Source organism: Phalacrocorax aristotelis, chromosome 8 (genome assembly GCF_949628215.1).
Source record: "Phalacrocorax aristotelis chromosome 8, bGulAri2.1, whole genome shotgun sequence".
NCBI classification, from domain to species: domain Eukaryota; kingdom Metazoa; phylum Chordata; class Aves; order Suliformes; family Phalacrocoracidae; genus Phalacrocorax; species Phalacrocorax aristotelis.
This window is the reverse complement of record NC_134283.1, coordinates 42,313,108-42,335,795: the sequence shown is the minus strand read 5'-3', so window position 1 is coordinate 42,335,795 and position 22,688 is coordinate 42,313,108. Positions and strand designations below refer to the sequence as shown.

General features: G+C 41.1%; 2 protein-coding genes across 3 annotated transcripts; one reads left to right on the top strand and one right to left on the bottom strand.

Moving 5' to 3' along the window:
* The first annotated feature begins 318 nt into the window (after positions 1 to 318).
* Positions 319 to 13,630, top strand: LOC142061580 (F-box/LRR-repeat protein 21-like). Of its 2 annotated transcripts, none has more exons than XM_075102877.1 (7): positions 319 to 443; positions 4,038 to 4,133; positions 5,566 to 5,706; positions 7,666 to 8,115; positions 9,347 to 9,469; positions 10,179 to 10,350; positions 11,700 to 13,630. In XM_075102877.1, the coding sequence occupies exons 4-7, from the start codon at positions 7,741 to 7,743 to the stop codon at positions 12,341 to 12,343; spliced, it is 1,314 nt and encodes a 437-aa protein (XP_074958978.1). In that variant the 5' UTR covers positions 319 to 443; positions 4,038 to 4,133; positions 5,566 to 5,706; positions 7,666 to 7,740; the 3' UTR covers positions 12,344 to 13,630. The 2 variants fall into 2 exon arrangements, with proteins under 2 accessions (XP_074958978.1, XP_074958979.1); XM_075102878.1 differs by lacking the exon at positions 319 to 443 and adding an exon at positions 537 to 778.
* A 1,968-nt stretch (positions 13,631 to 15,598) lies between these two features.
* LOC142061579 (myeloid protein 1-like) lies at positions 15,599 to 22,688 on the bottom strand. The gene is made up of 7 exons (XM_075102876.1): positions 20,289 to 22,688; positions 19,644 to 19,794; positions 18,638 to 18,789; positions 17,941 to 18,111; positions 17,063 to 17,177; positions 16,341 to 16,492; positions 15,599 to 15,910 (listed from the first exon to the last, which is right to left on the bottom strand). Exons 1-7 carry the CDS (start codon positions 20,332 to 20,334, stop codon positions 15,720 to 15,722), a joined length of 978 nt encoding a protein of 325 aa, XP_074958977.1. The 5' UTR covers positions 20,335 to 22,688; the 3' UTR covers positions 15,599 to 15,719.

The following is a 22,688-nucleotide window of genomic DNA, read 5'->3' as shown; positions in this document are numbered from 1 at the left end:
GGAATTATCCCCCGTGCATCCGGCACCGTAAAAACATCTCTTTCTTAATATTCTATTAGTGTTAAGGAGTTTTATTCCCGATTTCGGTGACAATGGGGCCGTTTCCAAAGCCCAGGACTGCCGCAGTGCAAGGATGACACGGGGTTACAGCTCCTTCACGTCAGGAAATGATGCAAAATAGGGCAGAAAATGACTGAGAGACGCGACTTTCAGCCGCCGGGCGAGGCCCGCCCGGGCACGAAATGGCGCCCGCCGTCATGTGCCGCCGCCGCGTCCCGCGGGGCCGGGCCCTCGCACTGCGCCTGCGCGCTGGGCGGCGGGGCGGTGGCCGGCTCCGCCCCGCGGCGGGCCGGGAGGGTGCGCGGCTCTCGGCGGTGCCTCCTCCCGCTGCTCTGCGGCTGGCCTCGGCCCTGCCACTGCCAGGGAGCCGCGCCGGGGCGGCGGTGAGCGGCGGCGCGGCCGGGCGGGGAGAGGCCGCGGGGTGCCCGGTGGCGGGACGGGACGGGACGGGATGGGATGGGATGGGATGGGAGGGCGGTGCGGGACCGGGCGGGCAGACGCAGAGCGCGCCTGGGAGACCTTAATTCTCCCTGAGCCGTGAGGAGGCCTGAGCTCAGCAGGGCTCCCGCGTCCCCCTGGCGTCCGGAAACCCGCGGCGGGGGTCAGGGCCCCGGCCGCGCTTCCTCCCCTCAAGGAGAGCGCGGGGGACCCCTCCGGGGGAGGGGCTGCCCTGCCGCGGGCCGCGCTCGCTCGGAGCCGCCTGGGGCTGAGGGTTCAGGTGAAGCAAACACCAAACCTCCGTGCGCAGGAAGGGCTCGATGTGCTCAGCCGTGGGGTTTGAGCCCTCCCGCCAGGCGCCCGCCTGTCTGCGGGGTAACTGGAGAGGGGCCTGGCGGGGTGGGCGTCCCACCGGGCTGGAGGGCCGCCTTGGGAGCCCGCCGTCGGGAGAGAAGGGGGATTTTCCCGAAGTAAAGAGCGTAAATGGCTATTTAAAGTCGCGTGAAACGCTTCTAGAAAACCTGGAGAAAGAATGTTTTGTTTTCTGCCGTGTAATGTTTGGGTAGGCCCTCAAGAGAGCTCTTGAGGAGCTGTGCAGCTTCAGATGTGTCATTTGGTAAAACAAGGGTGTTGTTCATGGTCCAAAAGCTGTTCAAGTGGGGGTGGCTTTCTTCTAAAAATAGTGCATCAGTAGAACAGGAATAGCTGAATTTTGTCACCAAAATAGCACTGAAAGCAGAAAGGCGTTTGTTTTTCTTCAGTTGAAACTAATGCAAGCTTTATGATGTTAAGCTGAATGCTGTTACTTTTAGGTATCTGAGATTTTGTCATAAACTTATTAGAAATGTGATAAGCCCCTTGAGAGAAAGGCTCAGAGGCTCAGTTTTGAGTAAAAAATCCTGTTCAGAAGCAAAAATGCCACTCATTAAAGATTGCTGTGCCCTAAATGAAGAAAAAGCTTAATCTTGGAGCTTCTTACACTGAAGGGATAGATCTTTTGAGACTTAGGCTTAAAATACATTTTTGATCTATGTTTTGAAACATACTCAGCAATTGAATTTAAGGCTGCATTAGCAGCTGCAACAGCTTTCCAATGCTGCCTTTCCTGTGTACATATTTACTGCTGTCATTCCCAAGACGGACTCTAGACTCCTCAATGTTGTGAGTGGGTGACCTTGATACTATCACTGAACTGTAATTTCTTAAAGACAGTATGATTAATGTGACAAGTATTGTCAGCTGTTAAAGACAGATCTATAAACATTAATTTTCAAGTTTTAGAAAGTTACAACTTAATTATCATGATGCCTGCTTTATCCCAGTGAATTTCCAAGCTTAATTATTTAAAAAGTTATTTTTATTTCTCAGGAACTTAATTTCTGCTGGTTTTGTTTTGATGGTTTTCTTTTTTTTTTTTTTTACTGTCTCTATTACAAACCTGATTTGTATGGTGTTTTGTTTTATTAATTCCTGCTGAGTCCTGGTGTTGAGACCTGAAAGGGGAATCTACACATAGGGGGAAGCAGTTATTTCTTTGTGGTGTAAATCTGTGATATGTGGGGTTATAGTAATAAAACCTCTTTTTTTTGTTGGTTTTTTTTTTAACTGATATTGTAGCATGGGAAGTAGCGAACAGCTGCTAGCATAACCGAGCTGCTGCTGGCTGCTTCTCAGAATCCCCTGCCGAGACCCCAGGTCATGGGAGAGATTTTAGTGTCTTAATTTTAGCAGAAGTTTACAGTTCTGTTAGCTGGATATGCTGCAGAAACAGTTATTTAACTTGAATTTTTCTGGATCCCTGTTGGTTTTTATGGATTTGAGTTTGTTTGAGTAGGATAACATGCAGCTGTGCAAAATACAGGACATTGAGGTTAAAGAGTTTATGGAGGAAAACAGCTGTAAAGGCTTGTGCACCAATATTTGATACTTTGCTCTACACAAATGAGGATATGAATAGGTTTGATAAACCTCATCAAAGTGTTTCATTTCAACAACTGTGTTGCTGCTGTTTATCTTTGATAATAATTTGGGTAACTACCTTAGACTAACAATTCACTGTTGTTTACATAATAAAGCTTGTGTTTTATTGCATCTCCATAACCAATTATTTTGTATTATAAATATTTCTGCTTAGGTGAGCTGACATGGTTTAAGCTGCTTTGGATGTTTCTTGTGGCCTCGGACACTTACAGGAAGCATCGTTAGACTGTACACCTAATTTTTTGTTAACAAGAACTTTCAGTCACTTTTTCTTCTACTATAGCATCTAAACTTTGCAACATAAAAGTATAAACTTCTTTCTGAACTGAGGGATTCTAGGACAGGTCTGTGACAGAGAAGCTCTTCTCACCAGGAAGGTAGTCAGTGCTTAAGAGGAGGTATTTGGCTCTTATAGGTAACCAGTTCAAATATTTGTGAAATTCAGGAGCCTGCTGAACGTTGTAACTAGTGTTTATTGACTACATTAGTAGAAATATATTTGACAAATTTCTTACTATAAAAGGATATTACTATCCTTTTCTTAATTTTAAGATGTCATTTTACTATTACTTTGCTTGCAGCCGCACTGGGAAGTGTTGGGCAGAATGCTGAAATCCTGAGTTTAGAAGAGGTGGAAGGGTAGACCTCCCCCACACCGATAAGGATATAAAGTTTATCTTGAGGAAGATTTCAGTTATTTGCTATGCTTTTATAAAAGCAAACTTAGTGGTATTCACGGGGGTAAAGAATAATCATGCAAAGCATGATTATTTGTGAAGGAAAGCGCTGAAACACACACCTATCTGTAATGTAATATTACAAGAAAATAAGGGAGATAGAGCAGATAAGGGACTTTTAATCTGAGGCCCCTTGATGTGGTAGTTTGTGGTACCCCTGCCGTGTTGTGCAGGCTGCCATCTGCTCTCTGGGAGCTCGCAGGGAGGAGGCTGCAGCTGGGTGGTTTGTTGTTGTTGGAGCGCGGCTCCTGTCTTGCTCCTTGCCATGTGACTGTGTATCCAGGGCTGTACCGGGTTGGTGACTGCAGGCTGCTGCACGTTTGGTGGTAGGAGGCTGTGCCATGTGGTGTCTGTTTTGATCCTCTGTTAAGTAGCTCCCTGGGCCAATAGCCAGTCTTGCCAAAGAAGGGAAAAAGGCAGGAAAGAAACATCTTGGGTTTTTTTTGTTTTCCGTGACTCTCCGATTACATCAGTAGTTATAGACCGTGTTGTTTACTAAACTTCACTACTAATGGTAATAATGCAAACATTGAATTACTTACTGTTTACATTGTACTGTTTGCCAGTGCAATGTAAATGCAGTTGCAACATTTGTTTCCCATCAGTTTTATACTTAATCTGACCTCATGTTTCTATCAATGACACAGTATTTGCAATGTGGGATAAGCTACCTTGTGTTAAGATGATGCCCTTGAGCTCATTCGATAGAGCAAGAAAATGTCTAAATTGGTGTCGATGTATTTTCCTATAATTTTTGCATGGGATGTAATACAAGGAATTTTTTTTAACTAATCAAGGTTTTTGTGGCTTTTATCTGGACAGGAGGGGAAAGCAGACAGATGCTTGTGAGTGCCCCATGGCTGCAGCTGCCTCAGTTCATTCATTTATTGCCTGTTGTAACTTGGAAGCATTCTTCAGGTAAGAAAGCCACTTCAAAATATGTGTGGTTTATGAACTTAATAGACTTCTGTGTTGAATCTTTAAATTGTTTCGTGCTCTCAGTCATAACATTATTTCTGTGTTCTGTTTACATGTGTCATTATAAACCTATCTTTTATGGGTTATAATCTGACAGCACTTCTGGAGGTGGATTTTATGTGCCATGCACAGGTAGCCAAGGGACAGTCTGCTCACTTGACAGAGGAACATGTAATACTTGTAGATGGTGTGCAGTACAAGGCCACCATGAATTACAAACCTTTTCAGAGGCCACCTAAGAATAGAGTTACTAATTTGTATCAACTTTCTAATTTATAGACAAACGTAACTCTGCAGCTCTTAAATTTTCTGATGTGTGAGCTGAGCAGCGGCATTACTCGCACAGATTTCAGTACTTGAGTTTGATTTTGCTTAGGACACAGGGGCAGCTTCTTGTGTGGTATCCATAATTAACACCTGTACTACATCTGTGTTATCAGCTATATAGTTATAAAGTTTATTAACCGGGTAGTTTTTTAAAAGGTGATGACAGGACCTGGGAGAATGTAAAACCTCATGTCTCCCATCTTTTAAAGAAAAATAAAAAGGTTCAGTGTTAGGTTTCTAAAGATGTTACTACTGGCCGAACGCAGGACTTTGTGAACATGTTCAGTTTTTAAATCTACTTTTTCATTTCAAACCTGTCATGATTTAGATGTGTGTTGCTGTTCCTATAGCATTCCATTAAACCATCTTGAAGTAACGTAAAATGATTAACTGAATCTGGAGGGTTTGGGTATACTTGCTTAAGAGCAGACCAAGAGAGTCCTTCACACTAAGACAAAGGGTAGATGTATTTGTATTCGTACATGGGACATATTCATACATAATCTTTTTTTCCAGATAGAGTTTAATTAGCCAAAATAGTGTGATTACTGTTCAGGTTATCATAAGGCAGTAAGCATCTTTTGGAGTAAAAGTGAGTAACATTTAAAACCAAGAGTTGTTAAATTTTAAAATATTAGAAGTCATATCTTTAAGTATAATTATTTGGTTTCATGTGTTTTTGGTATACAGTAAGGTGAAAAAATTTAATGTTTCTTATCCAGGTTTGTAATTTCTTTAAGTAATATTCAAGAATCCAGGGGTGTATCTGTGTTGCGTAAGAGTACTGATGTGACTAAAATCATAGAAAATGCAAAAACTAGATTTCTGCCTACAATTACACCTTCCCATTAGTTAAATGATAGTTTTCAGGTAACATTTGGTAAAACTAATTTACTTGAAGCGTTCGGTTGTTCTACTTCCATGTCTGCCCCTCTGTGCAGAGCATGCTGTTCATCTCAGTTGTTGTTCCAAAACTGAGTTTAGGCCCTCCAGTGGGTCTCCCAGACGCTGCAGAACAGTTTTTCTTTGGTCGGTGGCTTCACAGGTCAGTTCATCTTCTGGGACCGGTCCCTGCCTTCTGGTTAAGGAATCCATGTGCGCGTACAGGATGACTCAGCAGTGGGATGGATGTTCAGATACCAGAAAGGTGCTGGTAACTTGACAGGAACTTCCACATTCTTTGGAGGTATGTGCACATGTAAGCCTCTCAGTGAATACTACCTGGATTATATCACATGGAACTATAATTTAGTTAAGTTGTGGTTTAAAATATATGCTCTTCATAGGTTAAGTATTCAGAACAAAATAAGCATTTCTCATTTTCACAGTAAATATTAGGGCTTCATATTTGGTAAAAACTTTGTGATATATACCCAATGGAACCTTTTCCTGGCTTTGCGTTCCAGTATAGTGAGTACTATAATGTAATTTTGCTAGATTCAAAGTGCTAAATACTAAAAATAGAAATTCTAGAGTTATGAGTTTTAAAGGGACGTAGCAGCAAGAACAAGTTAGCCACGTTCCATCAGCAGGAGCACAGATGCTAGGTATGCCGTGGGGACCTGGTCACACCTCTTCATGCATCTGGCCTGGATGTGCTGCATCTGGTCTGTAGCCTGGCCTGTGGTTTAGGGGAATGGTGGCCTTGCTGGTAGTTCTTAGGTGCCAAAATGTAAACTACTTTGACAGCCAAAGCAGCACCCATGAAGCTCAAATAAGTTTCAAATAAGAAAGTTAAAATTTCCATTTTATTTTATTTTTTTTTAAGAAATTTGAATTTTACCGAGATGATGCAGATTTGCATGGGAAGAGTAAAAGCACAGAGAAGCTGCTTAGACAACAGCATTTGTTTAACTCCGTTTTTTGTTCTGGACTTCAGTTTTAGGAAACAGCTAAATTTGTTTCCCACAGATTTGTTTCCCACAAAAGCTAAATTTGCTTCCTCCCAAGGAGAGAGGAAGGAAAAAAAGCATGTATTTGACTCAAGCTAAATTTAGCAAGGGTATGAGCAACTGGGAGAGTGAGTTATGTAATGGTTAATTACTACATCCACACATAATGCTTTGGGATGCCCATTCACTGTGTCACTTAAAGTGCTCAAAAGCCATAAAACATGATTGTGTAGATGACGATTTGATAAAATCCTCTAGCAGCAAAAATGTTTACTCACGTTGAGCTTGCGTCTTCACTACATTAGTAACACTAGGGTATTGTTTAGAAATACTGCTGGGTTTTGGAGCATATCGTTCTTCATTCCCTTTCACTTGCGGCCTTTGCTTGTTTATGCAGGGCTTGTGTCTACTCAAGGAAGAAAAACTTTGCTTATTAAATATGATTTGAAGAGTGTTACTAGCTTATCCTTCTGCACGTAACACCTACCACTATCATAAATGGGACTTCAAAGAGACTGAGTGAAGGTTTCTGAAGACTGCTAGAATAAACTGCATGGTGGTTGAGCCAGTCTGTCAGGAGGACAAACAGTAGTGAAGCAGGTCATACGAACAGCTCTTGATTAATTGGCTAGGCTGTTCTTTCCCGCTTGTCAAAGAATGCACATGCTTTTTTTTTTTTCCTCATAAAAGTGGAGGTACACTTGCATGTCAGACACCTCATCAAGCCATAGACATCAGGTTTTATAAGTTGTAAAATACCAAATAGTTGTTTGAGTTGGAGAGGTGGGTAAAACTTTTGAGTGTGATTCTTCTGAATGCATCTGTTCCAGGTTCATCAGGATTTAAACAAAGAGTTTATGAATTGGGTTCTGTAGTTGATAAAATTCTTCTAGAAATTGTGAGGAGATTCTGTAGTTTCTGAGTTTAAACTTAAACATACACAATTTGCTAAACTAAATTGCTGTTAAATATTTCTTTTTCCTACAGAGTGCTTTATATACTATGAAGTACTAGCACATGAAACTGCCCGTGGTAAATTAACAAACCTAAGTTCTCTAGATTCAAATCAAGTTGTACAAAATAAAGGGAGTTGAAAGAAGGTCCTTGCTAATGTCTCTGCACTGGATAGTTACTTATGGACATACCTTTTTTCACAGTAACAAACTATATTTAAACTTTACTAACTTGTTATCTCTTACTGTGTGTTCACTGCCTTCTCTCCCTTCCTCCCCTAATCTTCTGTATTTTTCTAGAAACCTATTGTACGTGAGACCTTTCAGGAATCTGCAGTTTGAATACATTGGATCGTGCCAGTACCCAAAACTTTCATGATGAAGAGAACTAGGCAGAAAGTTGTGGTTGATGATGAAGCCCCTCAAACATCACAGAAAAGCAAAAAACAGAAAACTTGTTCATATGGCTCAGTGTTTGGTGAATCTGACTTGCACGCCTCAGTGGACTGGGGAAACCTTCCGCACCACGTTATTCTGCGTATTTTTCAGTTTCTACCTTTAGTAGATCGAGCCAGGGCATCTTCTGTTTGTCGAAGATGGAATGAAATTTTTCACATCCCAGATCTCTGGAGGAGATTTGAATTTGAACTTAGCCAGCCAGCTACTTCTTACTTAAAGTCTACACATCCTGATCTTATTCAGCAGATTATCAAGAGACATGCTGATCATCTGCAGTACGTCAGCTTCAAGGTAAGTCTTGGATGAATGGAGGCTTGTTTTGTCACGTTACAGTGCATAATGTATGCAGCTTCTCTGTGTCGGTTGGCTCAAGTGTTGTACCTGGGATGTCTTTTTGCTTAAATATGCAACTCCTGCAAGAATTTATTTCCGTGCGTGCACGCTATCTCCTTCCAATTTCTATGCTCTACAAAGTAATGAAAGAGCAAACATTACATCACACAGTGCTGAAGATTGAATGATAAGTTTTCAGAATATGCAGAATATGTCATTTCTGTGAATCAGTGTTAGTGATGATCTGAGTACTCGGCAGATTGTTGTGTGTTAACTCGGTTTAAATGAGGGCTATGCTTGTAGTCTCAGGATTGCGTAAATGCGAGCTTCTTTCATTTGAATGCTCGATGCAGCTTATTCTGTTTATCTGAGAAGATCATAGTTGGAATTACAGGTGCTTTGTTCCATTTTGGCAGATGCTTCTCCTTAGAGCATGTCATAGTTCTAAGCTGTGAAGGAAAAGCAGAAGAAAGTCTTGATATTAAAGCTAGGATGAAAATCAGAAGCTTCTCGGCACTGGTAGCAGGTCTGCATGTGGGGATATTGTGATTTGCCTGCACAGCAGTTCATGGAAAGTCAATTATTAAATATCTAACTTATGTACTTCATATAACTGATTATACTGAGTTGGCATTATAATGTCTTCATGCAACTTTTGTGCTTTTTCAGCTGTTCTTTTATCATCTTGGGTGAGGTGAAATGGTGATTTGTCCAAAGTTAGTCATCAGGCTTAGAGATGAGTTGACCATCAGTTCATTACTCAAGATACAAAGGTATTATCCCTGCAGGTAAAACGGGTTAGCTTGCTGGAGTATCTCTAGGCTTTATCAAGGCTTTTTTTCTGCTCTAAAAGTTTAGAATTGGCGTTTAAAAAAGGATGTGTGCATACCACTGTCTATCATAACACCAATTACAGGTGTTCAGGAAGGCATGAGGTTACTTGAAAACAAGTCTCAGGTTTAAGCTCCCTGTTCATATTGGAAATACCCAGCAGTCATACTCAGGAAATTTTTTTTTAATAGTAACTTTCCTGAACTCGTTTCTTGTCTTGAAATTTCTAATTAATGTTATGTGTTTTCCTTATGGTAAGTGCAGTACAGCAAAGTGGATGTGGACCTTGCAGTCCTGGGTATCCATGATGCTGTTTTCTAAATAAGAATGGCTTCATGAGTTTTAATTGCTTTTATAGGTTGACAGTAGTACTGAGTCAGCAGAAGCAGCCTGTGACATCCTTTCTCAGTTGGTGAACTGTTCTATCAAGACGCTGGGTTTGATTTCTACAGCAAAACCAAGCTTCATGAATGTCTCTAAGGTAATGTTCTATGAACTGTAGCTAGAGTGACTTAATTAACTCTTAAACCACTTTAGCCTTCTTATTGTGTTGTTATTCAGTTGATGGTAATTTTTATGGAACAGTCTGTATTTGTTGGCATATCTTCTTTAGTTTGTGGCATCCATTAGTGTTAGGAAAATAGTTGAACGTTGATTCCAGTCATTGAATTTAATAGTGTTGACAGTTTGTGGTGTAGAGATGGGGAATCATTTAGAAGGATTGAGTTGCCTTATTTCTGGATTAAAAGATACCATGATCAGCTGTTGCAATGTATTGTTAAAATATTTGGGAGATTGTTTTTTTCCTTTGCCTCTAAGTCACAGCAGAGTTATTTCCTGGAAAGTAAAATAAATGCCATTTTCTTTTTTCTGCAGATAAATTCTAGATATTTCAGGCTGATCACTATGTCCATTTATCCCTGTTTTATTACAGTTAAAAGACAAATCTGAGTGGGTGAGTTGACTACTGAGCGTAAAGTTAATTTTTGTCCCATGCAGCAGCATATTTTTAAACACAGATTTCCTGTGTTCATGTTCAAATAAGCCTTTCTTTTTTACACCAGAAAGGGGATGCCTGAGAATTGATTATTTTTGTACTTCCTGTGCATGCAAAAGCTGCGGTTTAGGTGCTGAAGTTTTGCCTATCTTCTCATAAGATTTTTTCCCCCTCCTTCAATTTCTCCAAACAGGCTCATTTTGCTTCAGCACTGACAGTAGTTTTTGTAAACTCCAAGTCATTATCGTCAATCAAGATAGATGACACGCCACTTGATGATCCTTCCTTGAAGGTTCTTGTTGCTAACAATAGTGATACTCTAAAACTGCTAAAAATGAGCAGCTGTCCTCATGTATCACCTGCTGGTGAGTAGTGAATATCTATGAAAAATGCAGTAGTAAACTATCATAAAACAATAGACAAGACTTAGTTTGAAACAAGTTATAAACCTTTTTAGTGCTCTTCTGAGCCTCTTAGCAGAGGCCTTTTATTGAACTAGTCTTGACTTTGGACAGTTGGAGGGGGAAGAAGAATGATGTCTTTGTGTTACTGAAAGAGTTGGATTAATGAAGGCGGAGGTGCTCCTTGCTTGACTGCGTCTTTTAGAGTCCTGGGGATGCTTTTTACATTCTTCTCAGCTGTTTCAGTACCTCTGGTGATAGGTCTTGAGGAGGAGAAGCCTCAAATTAGTGCAAGCCTCTTACACATGTTCCAAGGACTCGATGTTCATCGCCAGTTCTGTGCAAGGGTAACCAATGTGTGCAACTCTGTAAACTTAACTAACAGGCGTTCTGTGGGAACATGCATGCAAGATCCCCAACTACTGGCTGGTGGGATAAAGGAGATCAAAGCAGTTGTCCTAACATTTCAAAGGTGCTGTGAGTTTAACTTGCTGAGCAAAAGTGTTAATACTTCAAAGTTACATTAAAAAAAAAACATGAGTGTGCACGAGTTGTGCAAACTGGTAGCGTAAGGCGGAGAGTCTTTCAGTTTCTGAAGTGCCCTCCTGTGTCTAGGTCTGGTAGTGTGAACTTCCTTATTTTAGCCTCGGTTGGTGAAGGGCTCACCCCCTCCAAAATACAGGCTTGCCAGAAAAAGTTCAAAGGGCTTTCGGGTCCCTTCTCACTTACCTTTCTCCTGAAACCCTGGTGCTAGGGAAAGGGAATCCTGGTCTGGTCTCTTTCATATATCCTTATCCAGAGTCTACAAAAGGTGATTTAATCTGTGTACTTTGTATTCCAACAGATTAAGAGCAGTTATGTTGTTTAGGTCTTAATTCAGGGAACGTCTGTTTTGGCATAGCTCTTAAGCTAGGCTGCTGGTGGTCTTTTAAATAGAATGCTTTGATGAATGCTGAAGGCAGGAGTATTAGGGAGGGGATCAGAGACCATTTCAGCTGGATCTTACCTGATTTCAGTTACCTCTTGAAAGCTGAGGAAATTCTGCACAGGGAAGGGCAAAGAGGAAGAAAAACCTGCAGATCCAAGACGAACGTGACTAGTTAGACCTTCTTTTACTGATAAGTGTTTATAGCCAAAACCCCATAAAAGGATATGGATATCTAAGACTTTATCGCATTTCTTGTTTGTGTGTTTTTTTTTTATATAGGCATGAATACTCAAACCAGTAGAATTAGTACTTGCTTGAGCTTTACAGCAAAAACTGCGCTTATATTCACTTTCATTTTACAGAGTAACGTTTATTTGTTCCTCAGGAATTCTTTGTGTGGCTGACCAGTGTCATGGACTTAAGGAGCTGGCTTTGAACTATTACATATTAAGTGATGAACTACTGCTGGCTCTTTCAAGTGAAAAACATGTTGATCTTGAACACCTTCGCATAGATGTTGTGAGTGAAAATCCCGGACAAGTTGAATTTCACACTATTAAAAAGCAAAGCTGGGATGCTCTTGTTAAACACTCCCCCAAAGTCAACATTGTGATGTATTTCTTCTTATATGAAGAAGAATTTGATGCTTTCTTCAGAGAGGAAACCCCTGTTACACACCTTTACTTCGGTCGTGCAGTAAGCAAAGCAATGTTAGGTCGTATTGGCATGAATTGCCCGAGGTTGATTGAGTTGGTTGTGTGTGCTAATGGACTTCAGCCTTTGGATGACGAACTTATTCGGATCGCGGAGCGCTGTAAGAACTTAACAGCGATGGGACTTGGTGAATGTGAAGTAACTTGCAGAGGTTTTATTGAATTTGTAAAGATGTGTGGAGGCAGGCTTACCCAGCTTTCTATAATGGAGGAGGTGCTGATTCCAGATAACGATTATAGCTTAGATCGACTTCATTTGGAAGTCTCCAAACACCTTGGAAGAATATGGTTTCCCGATATGATGCCAACGTGGTAAATTCTCTATATTCATGGATAAAACGGTAGAATCAGGGTGTTGCTTTCTATGCAAATAAATAATTTAAAAATGAAATATGGAAACTTATTTCCAGATTTGAGTTTTTCTACCTTGAGAACCTCTGGTAGAATAACAGCAAAACATTCTAGAATGTTAATGGTATATTGAAATAGAAAATAGATTAAGTGTACTTAACACTTCTGAAAGTATGTCTGGTTTACAGGTGCTTCAAACTTCAGTGAACTTTGGCTTCTCTGAGCTTCAGTTTGAATGCTCCATTTGTATTAAAGACTTCTTTTTTTCATGTCTTTCTTCAGTCTTTCTCTAGTCCTCTTCTGACTACATCAGAAACTTTTTCCTTTTAGCAAATCTAACTTTATGGGAAGCTGGATATGACTGGGAGTTCAGGAGAACTGTGTTGTGTCATGATGTTTTATGCAGCTATTTTTTCAAAATATTCATGTTATAAATGTAAAAGCTTGTACATTAATATACATGCACTGGCCCAGGTTACTCAAATATAATCTGTCTTAAACTTTAGCCAGTATATTAAAATGTTCTGGTAAATAAGCTTACACTTACAAAAAAATTCCAGTTTTATATTGCACTTGAATTTTGTCAGATTAGCTAAACTGTATAGACTGCATTGTACAGTGTGTTGTTTTTCTGTCTTATGCATTAAATGGGTGGGAAAGAGACCTTTTAATAAATGTAAAAGTTTGGATCTAGGTTGATTTCTTGGGTGAATGACAAAGCACTTTGGAATCTGCCAGAGTATAGGGAATAGTTCCTGGGTTTGAGAGAGTTCAAGTCTTTGATTACAGAGGTTGATACCTGAATGCTGTTCCATGCTTTTATTATGGAGAGATAAGAAGGATCTTGTAAATGTGGCTAGTGAGAAGGAAGGATCAGATGGAATACAGTTGTCTTCGATCACTTTCTCTCTGGAATCAAGGGTTTAGAGCACTAAAAAAAAAAAGTATTTGCCTGTTAGAGGCCAAAATGGCCTGTAGTAATCTTGCCTGTATCTTGCACAGCTGTGCTGTAAGCCCTGATTTCTAGAGTAAGGATTGCTGGAGGTGATCCTGAAATTTTTAGTTCAGGACTGTTTAATACTTGTTATTAATTTTTTAGGTTTTTGAGGAAGCAGATTTTATTTTCTTTGTTTTCTTTAAAGGGGAAGGGAATGGTGAGTCGATGTGAATTAGAATATGTATTTTTATGTTGATGTTTTGCACACTGTAAACTGAAATGCATCAAATACAAATTTTGCTGTAATTATTTTCACGCTGTAGTTGTTCTATCTTCCTGTTTATAATGAGAAGTCTAGATCTGATTTGCTGGTAGTATTTGTCTCCCAGATAAAATGTCAGTTTCTTCTACACTTACACTTCTTTACTGCAAGCATAACAGCTAAATGGTTAAACCACCGTTATCTTGGACAGACTTGTTCCCAGTTGCAAGCTAAGGGACCTAAGGTAACATATAATGCCTGTCTGAATCGGTAATGCTTTACTACCTGTTGCACAGTTAAGGAGCACCTGAGTCTGGCTACTAGCACCTGTTACCCAAGCGCTTGCTTCCATAATCAGGGGGATGATAATTGCCTTTTAAGCAGAAGACTGAAATATATCTAAACAGTATTTGGTTTAAGATCTGTGGTTTGCTTTGAATGTAAACATAATAAAGTGATATAATACGTGCACTGATATTAGACTCTTAACCATCTGTTGCACCACGTCCTCCTGTTAGGCAGGGTTCTGTCCTGTTAGACGAACCTGGGGAGAGGCAGTAGAATGTTAAACTCCTGGATTATATTGAGTTAGTGATTGTCGTTTCATGTTCACGCCTCAAAGTTGAGGGGTTTTGATGTGCTGAAACTGTAAAACGGGATGTGGACAAATCCTGTAGACGGTTGGTAAGTCCTGGAGTCCTTCACGTAACGCCATTAATGAAGTACCAAACACTAGGGCTGCATACAGAAATATAGTTCAGGAGGAAGCTGTTAAAATGCTTCTGTGGCTCTTGTCCCTTCCTCTGTCCCTTTTCCTAATGCAGTTTTTCTGTGAAGCCATGAATGTTAGCTTGCTCCAGCTCCAAGCGTCTAGAAGAATGGGCCTGCATTTATTAATGTGGGGAATGTTGATGCAATGATTCTTTTGTGCATTTGCTCTGCTAACTGATCCTACCAAGCAAGACCAATTGATACCTGAGTTCATAACTGAATGCCAACAAAGCTGATACATCGGTCTCAATGTGAAACACCGATTGTTCTCTGGTAGTGTGGGAAGCTGATTTTAACTGAAAGGTAACTTCTAACATGCTAGTGTTTGTGTCATGTGCTGGTGCTAAGGTACGCGGTTGTGCTTTGGGGAGGAGTGGCAAAACACTGCCCTGTGTAAAGCAGTAGTAGTTCTTATGTTCCTTCTCTAGTAGGTCATCCGGAACGACTGCCGTGGTGGTATTGCACTTGGCAAGACCCCGTAGATAGCTTCCTGCTGCCTTTGCTTCCTGCTCTCCCTTGAGTAGCCTGTACTTCAGAGCTCTGCCTTGTCCGAGCTCAGGCAAGCTTTGTCTGTTTTACTGGCTTTTTCTAGTTTTGCTGCACTGCAAAGGTTTTCTAAAACCCCATCTCTAAAGAGTACAGTGCAATGATACAGTTTTTTAGAGTAACTAAAACCCTCAAAGTAGAGAATTTACGCCTGATGTTCTAAGGAGATATGTAGGGTCACTAGAAAGTCCAGGTTACAGCAAGAAGCTGACAGTAATGCACCTTTTCTGCCACATGAGGGGGTGAGCTAGTTTTCATGCTTGCTGACTTTTTCAGACTCCTTGAGAAAGCTTTATAATTAGTCACTGCGAATTTCCCAATTCTCTTGTAAACGCAAATTCCAGCAAAATCTCATATCTTTTTCTCCTCGCGTGGAGTCCCTTTTGCCACCCCGTAGAGACGCTGGTTGTTCTGGCATGACAACTCCAGACAGCGTCTTTTATGCCTTGTGACTGTTTCAGTAAACTTCCTTCTACTTTTGCTCAGGTCAGGTGTCTTCAAAATAAAAATAGTATTGTTTGCCAAGGTGCATAAATTTTGCAAATTAGCCTAAGGTAGAATGTTCACAACAATTACAGGTACTTAAAAACTAGTACCTAACCAGTACCTGGTGTGTATTAACGTTAGCACCTTTCAATATTATGTAAGGCCCGAAGTATTGCATCAGTAGCAAGATAAACTGTTGGTGTGCATATTGCATAACGTTTTTAATTCTGTAAAATGCATTTTTTTCCTTCCTTCCCTGAGATAGGCTGTCCACGTGATAAGAAGAAACAATTTTTTGATGCTGAGATGAGTTTATTTGAAATTTACTGTATTTCCATTTCACACCCTCTTCCCTTTCCCCCGTTCGAGATTGCTGGTAGGATCTGAGCGATCGCAGTTCTCAACGTGAATATGAGATGTGATCCCAGGAAATACTCTTTGCATTGGCAACATTTTCCCAAGGATTTGTCCCTTAGAAACTCTACCTTGGTATCGGATGGGGTGGATGCAGAGTAGTTTTACACAGAAGCCTGGTGAAAACAAGAGGAGGGAAAACATCAGATGTCTCATGAAGCATTTGTTCTTCTGTACTAACTCTGTTTCAGAAATATTAACATTCCTCTCTTGTCCTTTCCACTGAGATCGCAATAATGAAAATACCAAAATAGCAAAGACATTGAGGCCATAAAAAAATCATAGTGGTTGGGGTTGTTGGAAGAGGGAAGATGGGAGGAATTCCCGCCTTCTCCCTGCCTGCTTTAGTAAAGAGAAGAGCTGGAAGACATTCTACGGAATCAATCATTTGCATTATAACATAGGACCAAAAAGTTCTACATGTAAAAGGATAGAAGCTGCAGTGTTTCAAAACATGTATCTGCTTCACTACTTGGCTAGCTGCAAGGTAATACATCCTTATATGACCTCAAGACAAAGATGTATTAAATGAAAATAGCTATTCACCTGATCCTCTGATTTGGACTCCATCATCAATGGCATTTCCGTTGTGGAAGAATTTAATGGGTCCAGAAAGCTCTCCAGAAAAGGGAGCGTACACGGTGGCTCCATCAGTACAGATGACATCTACTCCCGTGTGCTTCCCTTTACCCTTTTGTCTGAAAACAAATATGTAATCAGAGAAAAGTCTCGTCAGGCCAAACGTTATATAGAGACAGCTCAGTTATCATGCTACAAGATCTGGAAATGGGTTGGTTGTTCTGAGACAGTGTTGACATAGTTGACTGGCTGAAGACTCTAAAAGCTTTTTGGGGTAGATGATGTAATACCATGCAGGGCTGGTGATCTGTTAGAGTTGCACGTTTGCAAATTGGAGAGGAAAAAAAAAAAGCTTTTCTTCCAAGCCTTCAACTAGAACTGTAGAGTCACAGAAATGTTGGTTGGCAGGTACCTGTGGAGGACATCAAGTCCAACCTTCCACTTAAGGCTGTTCCAAACACCAGGTCAGGTCTGGCATGGCTTAGCCTGAGTCATAAAAACCTCCAAGCCTGCAGTTTATGAACAATGTGAGCAACCTGTTCTAGTGCTGCATTCATTACCCCTGTAGTGAAAACGTCACCTCATGTCCAACGTACACCTTCAAAGCTGTAATTCTTAAGTGACTTAAACAGACTTCAAATCTATTTCAGTGTAGCAGCAACAAACCCCCCGTGTTCCACTTGTAGTACCTTGGAGCTCCGTAGTAGCCGCAGCCGTAGTTATCACAGCCTCTTATCTCGTTTGTAGGATTCCCAGAGCACAGCGTTGCCCAGCGTGTGTCTTGTTGGGGGAATGGTGGAACAACTTCGAAATACAGAAACACAGCACATGGAAGTTTACCTTTAGGGCCTGCTTTAGTTGTTGGATGTTTGTAAGTACTAGGTTTTAATTTTAGGTAGGAACATACTGGAATTACATCCCACGCATGTGGTTGGATGTTTCCTCCACAAAATTTGTCATCTTTTAGGAAATGTAAATAGAATGTACACTCAAGACTTGGATTGTAGTGTTTCTAGATTAGGGTTATCTCACATAAGGAGCATGTTTTGAAGACAAAAACTAAAAAAAGTGTTATGGTTTCTAGAGGGTAATCTGAGGGCCAGGAAAAGGCTCAGTTTTGTTTCTTATTCTATGCCCAGGCTGATGGGACTGGACTCCTCAAGCCCTCTTCTCCATTACCAGTGTAGTATTTGTATTTACAAAGGTTCATCCTACAGTCTGCCGAGACCAATACTGAAAATACTGCGATTAGTTAAAAGGGTACAAACAGAAGAAGCATCTGACTCGCTTTATTGCTGAGACCTGATGCTGCTGTGTCATGGGGGGGGGGCAAGAAATACAACTTGATAAGCTGATAAACTCTCCATCCTCTAACACTCTACAGTCCTGCTATGCTGCAATTAAAATGCATATTTTCTTCCTTTCAAATGTTGCTGTCAGAGAGAATCTAAGAGCGGACTATTGCTGTTTGATATTATCCTTATTCAAAATGAATTAATAACTTAATTTTCATTCATTATACTACTTATTCGGGGAGCAGGGTGTGTGCTGTCGTTTATTTTTTTACCAGGCGTAAGGACTTGAGTAGGATCAGAGTGGTCGCAGTTCTCAACGTGGATGTGAGAGATAATGCCAGGAAATACTCTTTGCATTGGCAGCATTCTCCCGAGTTGTTGCCCTCTGTAGATTTGGCCGTGGTATCTGATGGGGTGAATACAGACGAGCTTTACACAGTAACCTGGAAGAGACAGGAGAGGAAGCGAGGTCAGGAAACATCAGCTGCATCGGTCCTTGGGGTGAGCAAGAAACTTTCTGTGCTAGCCTCTTACTGGAGACTGTAATGATGAAGCAGAAATGTAGTCAAGGTAGCAGCAATCCTGAAATCAAAATTACTTAGATTGTTATGGAAAAGAGGAAGTTAGAAAATAGGGGCAGGAAAACATCCTCTCAGCAAAACCAAGGGCACATTTCTGCTACTTTTTTACTGGTTTGTGGTTTTTATTTGGGGTTGTTGTTTTCCTGCTACCTGGTTTTCAACTCCCCTCTTCCCTTCCCTTCAAGAAAAGCACAGGAAGAGGACAGGACTACATCCTGCTGGTGCTGATTGCCGGTATTTCTTAGCAACAGTCTAGTTGTGCTTCAGTGTAGGAGCTAGAGAGGGTGTAAGATTAATCAACACTTGGCTTGAATTGAAGAAACCATACTCAGATAAATGAAATGACTACTTGTGCCTGCCTGGCAACGCTTTCGCTGTTATTACTCGCCTGATCCCCTGATTTGGACTCCATCATCGATGGCATTTCCATTATGAAAGAAGCGAATGGGTCCGGAGAGCTGGCCGCTGAAGGGAGCGTACACTGTCGCTCCATCGGCACAGATGACATCCACGCCCGTGTGCTTTCCTTTACCGCTGTGCCTGAAAACATAAATACGTAATTAGAGAAGTCTGTCAGGCTTAACACGATGCAGAGATGGATCGGTTAAGGCACTACGATAGCTGAAGCGTGTCTGACAAAACTTTGCATCTGCAATGAAATTGGAAAGAAATCTTTTATTATTGCAAAACGTTCACATGACTCTGACTTTCTTTAAAGGGGGCTGGGCTTTTAAATTGTAAGCACATTTTTCATTTTCCCAAGTTAATGGGATATTTCAAGCTGTTATAGACAAGTACCCCTGTTCTACCCCAAAATACATCTGTGCCGGTATAGAATAGAATCTTGTGTTTGGCATTTTCTCATTTAGAAATCTGGGAGTTGCATGATGGGATCGACACTTTTTATAGAGCCTGAGGAGAGGAGACGACAAGAAAATGCAGGGAAGGCAGGAGTGATTCTATATATAAAAGCATTTTTTAGGGAAATACAACCTGCTTTGTTATGAGGAGCCTACTTAAAGACAACGGTTCTGACAGACCTTTAGCTTGTGTAAATTAATCTACCTGGTTCCCTGTAAGCTGTTGCTGAATGTTAGTTAAATATCTGCTCTATAAGCAACAAGAATAAATGACACCAATCCTTAAAATACTTTCCATTTCCTTTACTCTGGCTGCTAATTTGTGTAATGGTCTTGCATCTTCACCCATGCACCAGTTAGTAGCAGCGGTACTACTGCACGTCTGCGGGATTGCCGAGCAATGTCCCTAGAATGAGGAGGAGGTCCCACGGACAAGAGTCTTGCAGAATTCTAAGCGTCAACTCTGGCTGACGTTTCATTTAGGAAAGCAACACCGCGACCCACAGTTCCAGACTCCCGATGCCCCTGCGGTACCTGTCCGCGCCGAAATAGCCACAGCCGTATCTATCGCAGCCCCGGATTTTGTTGGTGGGATTCCCGCTGCAGATCTGTGCCCAGTGTTTGTGTTGTTGTTGTTGTCGTCCTTGTCCTTGGGGCGGGTATGCGTCCAACTGCTCGGCAAAAACTTCATGTGCAAAAGAAGAAAATAGGGACAATTCAACCGTGTTCTTAGTACAGCATCACAGAAAGGGTTATGGTGCAAAATAGGGTGTTTAAAGCGGCAGACGTGATCTCATGGGAGTTTATAATTTCAGAAACGGTAAAAGACTATTGTGCAACCTGCTATATAGGTTTGATCCCTTTTTCTTGATGTCTTATTTTAAGGTACTTACACTAAAAACAAAGCAAAGCTATAGATAAATATTTTAAATATTTTTTTGTGAAAGAAGTCAAGCTACTTCCACTTTCTCCATGAAACCTCTAAACACTTTAATATAGGACTCTAAATGCACACCTAATTCCATATTTTGTAATAGTCATAACTGCCCGTTACCGTAGTTCTTGGTAAAGCTAGATTGAAAAAAATCAGCATCATTTATCTTTGAGCGAATTTCAATGGTTCATTAGTTCTGCCTAAAACCAGTCAAGACCAACTGCGATATATCAACCTTAACTCACCAGTGGACACCAGGCTGACCAGAGCGACCAGACTGAGAGCTGGCATTTTGTGGCTGTTTCTCCGGTGTTCTTTGATCAAATCAAAGACGTTGAGCAGTAGCTGCCTGGGGTATTTATATGTTTTTGAAAGCCCAAGTCTGTTGTCTTGGCCAATCAGTCTTGAGCAAAGTATTACAGCTCCGGGCCAATGGTGTTGCCATATTAGGCACTGAGGATGTCTACAGACTCTTAACAGTTGTTAGAGCTGGTTGGGAAAGATGGATAAAATAATTGGTCTCTTAGCACACAGTAACAGATGGAAAGGAACAATCCCACATTTCAGGAAGCTCTGGTTGAACCGTTTCTTAACACCTTTTCTTCCCCCTCCCGAAGCAAGGGCACACTTAGGCCAAAAATGGTAGGAACCAAGAATACGGTGCAGAGGATTGAGTTGGAGGAAAGAGATGGGCAAAACTCTGCGGTGGATGTAACCAGCTTGTCCGTCGCTGCTCATTCCGGTACCTCCTCCCCAGGTGTACGTGCCCATTGGAGCTTTCTCACAGGGTGACAGAGAACACGTGAAGGTGTAATGTTTCGTGTAGCATGAGTATTCACTTAGGCTAAAAAATGCAGATGGTTTTCCATGGAAACATGTTTTTTTCCTCATCAGCTGAAATTATCACCTAGCCTGGACTTAAATCCATAAAGTCTTTTCACTGAAACCCTAGGTTTTGACAATTAAATTCTTATTAAAACACCTTCAAGTTCTGGAACAAACAGTTGCAAACCCAAGTTACATGGTATAAATGACATGCAGGTAAAAAATTCTAGGTTTTAAAGTGATTCATTTAGTATCTGCTTGATTTCAGCTATTGTACTATTAAACAGGCTCCTTAGTGTCTCTTAATCCTTCAGTTTGATTTTTCTGTGCTATTTACAGAAAAGCATTAGATTTTCTTTACAAACAGGGCTTAGTTAATAGGAAATTTAAATGAGTCACAGTGCTTTCACATAAACTCTCTGATATTCCAAGTTACAGAAACCTCTGGAAGTCCTGCAGGCTTTATTCAGAGGAGAAACAGATGTCTCTCTGTCCCGCTTCTGGTTTGCAAAGAGCATCTGTACATTGTGTTTTTTGAAAATCTCCATGGAGCAAGCAGCTGGAGACAAATGTTTCGCTTGTGGTTCCATGCTTTTTTTACAGCCAATATTTAAGCCCCAAGCCATCTTTTAGCCCTCCCTGGGGTTATTACAAGTGGCTTTGGTGATTTTACCCCTGCTGCTTTCTCCCTCATCCTGCCAGAAAGCGGTGCTATTTTTCACACTTGTAGCCGCCAAACAAATATTTATATAACTATTATGTCCCCTTAGTATCGTTTTATGGGGTTTTTGGTTGTAATTTGCTCAATAGAATGGCGTCTAGGCTTACATGGTGCTGGTAAGAGCTCTTGGCAGGTATTCAGGATTCGGGGATGCTGCTCACCCCTGAACTGAGAGTTGGGGTACGTGGGTTTGTGTGACCCTTGCCAGAAACAGCCTTCGTCACTACAAGGTGGGAGAGCTTGTGTAACGTTCTTTCCAGCTTTCCAGGCTTATTCACCTTCACTTGGCACAAGCTCTCTGCAGACCCCCTCTAGCTCTCCTTAGCAGAGAGAATCAGCAAGGGAGGTGGTATGGGTCGCATCTTTCAACAAAGATTTCATAGCATAGAGGTAGTAAAGTATTTCTGGGCTTGGCTAGCTTGATACTAGGTGCTGTAAACTTTTTTTCTGCTGGGAACAAAACCATTTGAAAATAAAGGCTTTATTTGGGTGGTGCCTGGCCATTCCCAGCTGAGGGGTCTCCAGTGGGGTTTCTGCAACAATCATCTCAACCAGATTTTATTTCTGATCTATTGCTGGCTGCCAGTTTGCACTAATAGAGATTAAAATACCTCATTATATAAATTTTACTCAGGGCAGACCTGCCTTGAAAAGCTAACGATTTTTATAGACTTTTGTAAACTTGCATGCTCCTAATTTTACCAAGGAAAGAATTGCAGCACCTCAATCCGCTCTAGAAAGCCTTGCGAAGGAAAGGCTGGGTGTAAAGCCAGCCAGGCTGGCAGCTACGAGAGAGAAGTACAACTGTGTTACGGGTGCACAGACACTGCAGAAGCTCTCTTGGAGTCTTGTTTTGCAGTCTGGTATTTTGTAAAATGGCTCTAAGCTACCCGTCCTTTGTGGGTTTTTTTCCATCTCATTTGTGTGACAGAGCTGACTCCAAATTGCTCGTAGCTGGGTACATTTTTTATGTTTTCTATTAGAGATCTTAACAGCATTGTATCTTGCTCTGTTCTTTCTAAAACATGTCAAAATGCCATTTGCTACAATAATATGTCTAATGCACTTCTGGTAAAGTATTCTTAATAAAACAGTGTTC

Excerpts from the sequence above, each read along its gene's own strand:
- LOC142061580 (XM_075102877.1), top strand. The coding sequence starts at position 7,741 with ATGATGAAGAGAACTAGGCAGAAAGTTGTGGTTGATGATGAAGCCCCT. Across the intron at positions 9,470-10,178 it reads GCTTCATGAATGTCTCTAAG|GCTCATTTTGCTTCAGCACT; the intron begins GTAATGTTCTAT and ends TTCTCCAAACAG. Across the intron at positions 10,351-11,699 it reads TCCTCATGTATCACCTGCTG|GAATTCTTTGTGTGGCTGAC; the intron begins GTGAGTAGTGAA and ends TTTGTTCCTCAG.
- LOC142061579 (XM_075102876.1), bottom strand. The coding sequence starts at position 20,334 with ATGCCAGCTCTCAGTCTGGTCGCTCTGGTCAGCCTGGTGTCCACTG. Across the intron at positions 16,493-17,062 it reads GGCTACTACGGAGCTCCAAG|ACAAAAGGGTAAAGGGAAGC; the intron begins GTACTACAAGTG and ends ATTTGTTTTCAG. Across the intron at positions 15,911-16,340 it reads AGTCCAAATCAGAGGATCAG|GCTTCTGTGTAAAACTACTC; the intron begins GTGAATAGCTAT and ends TGTTTTCACCAG.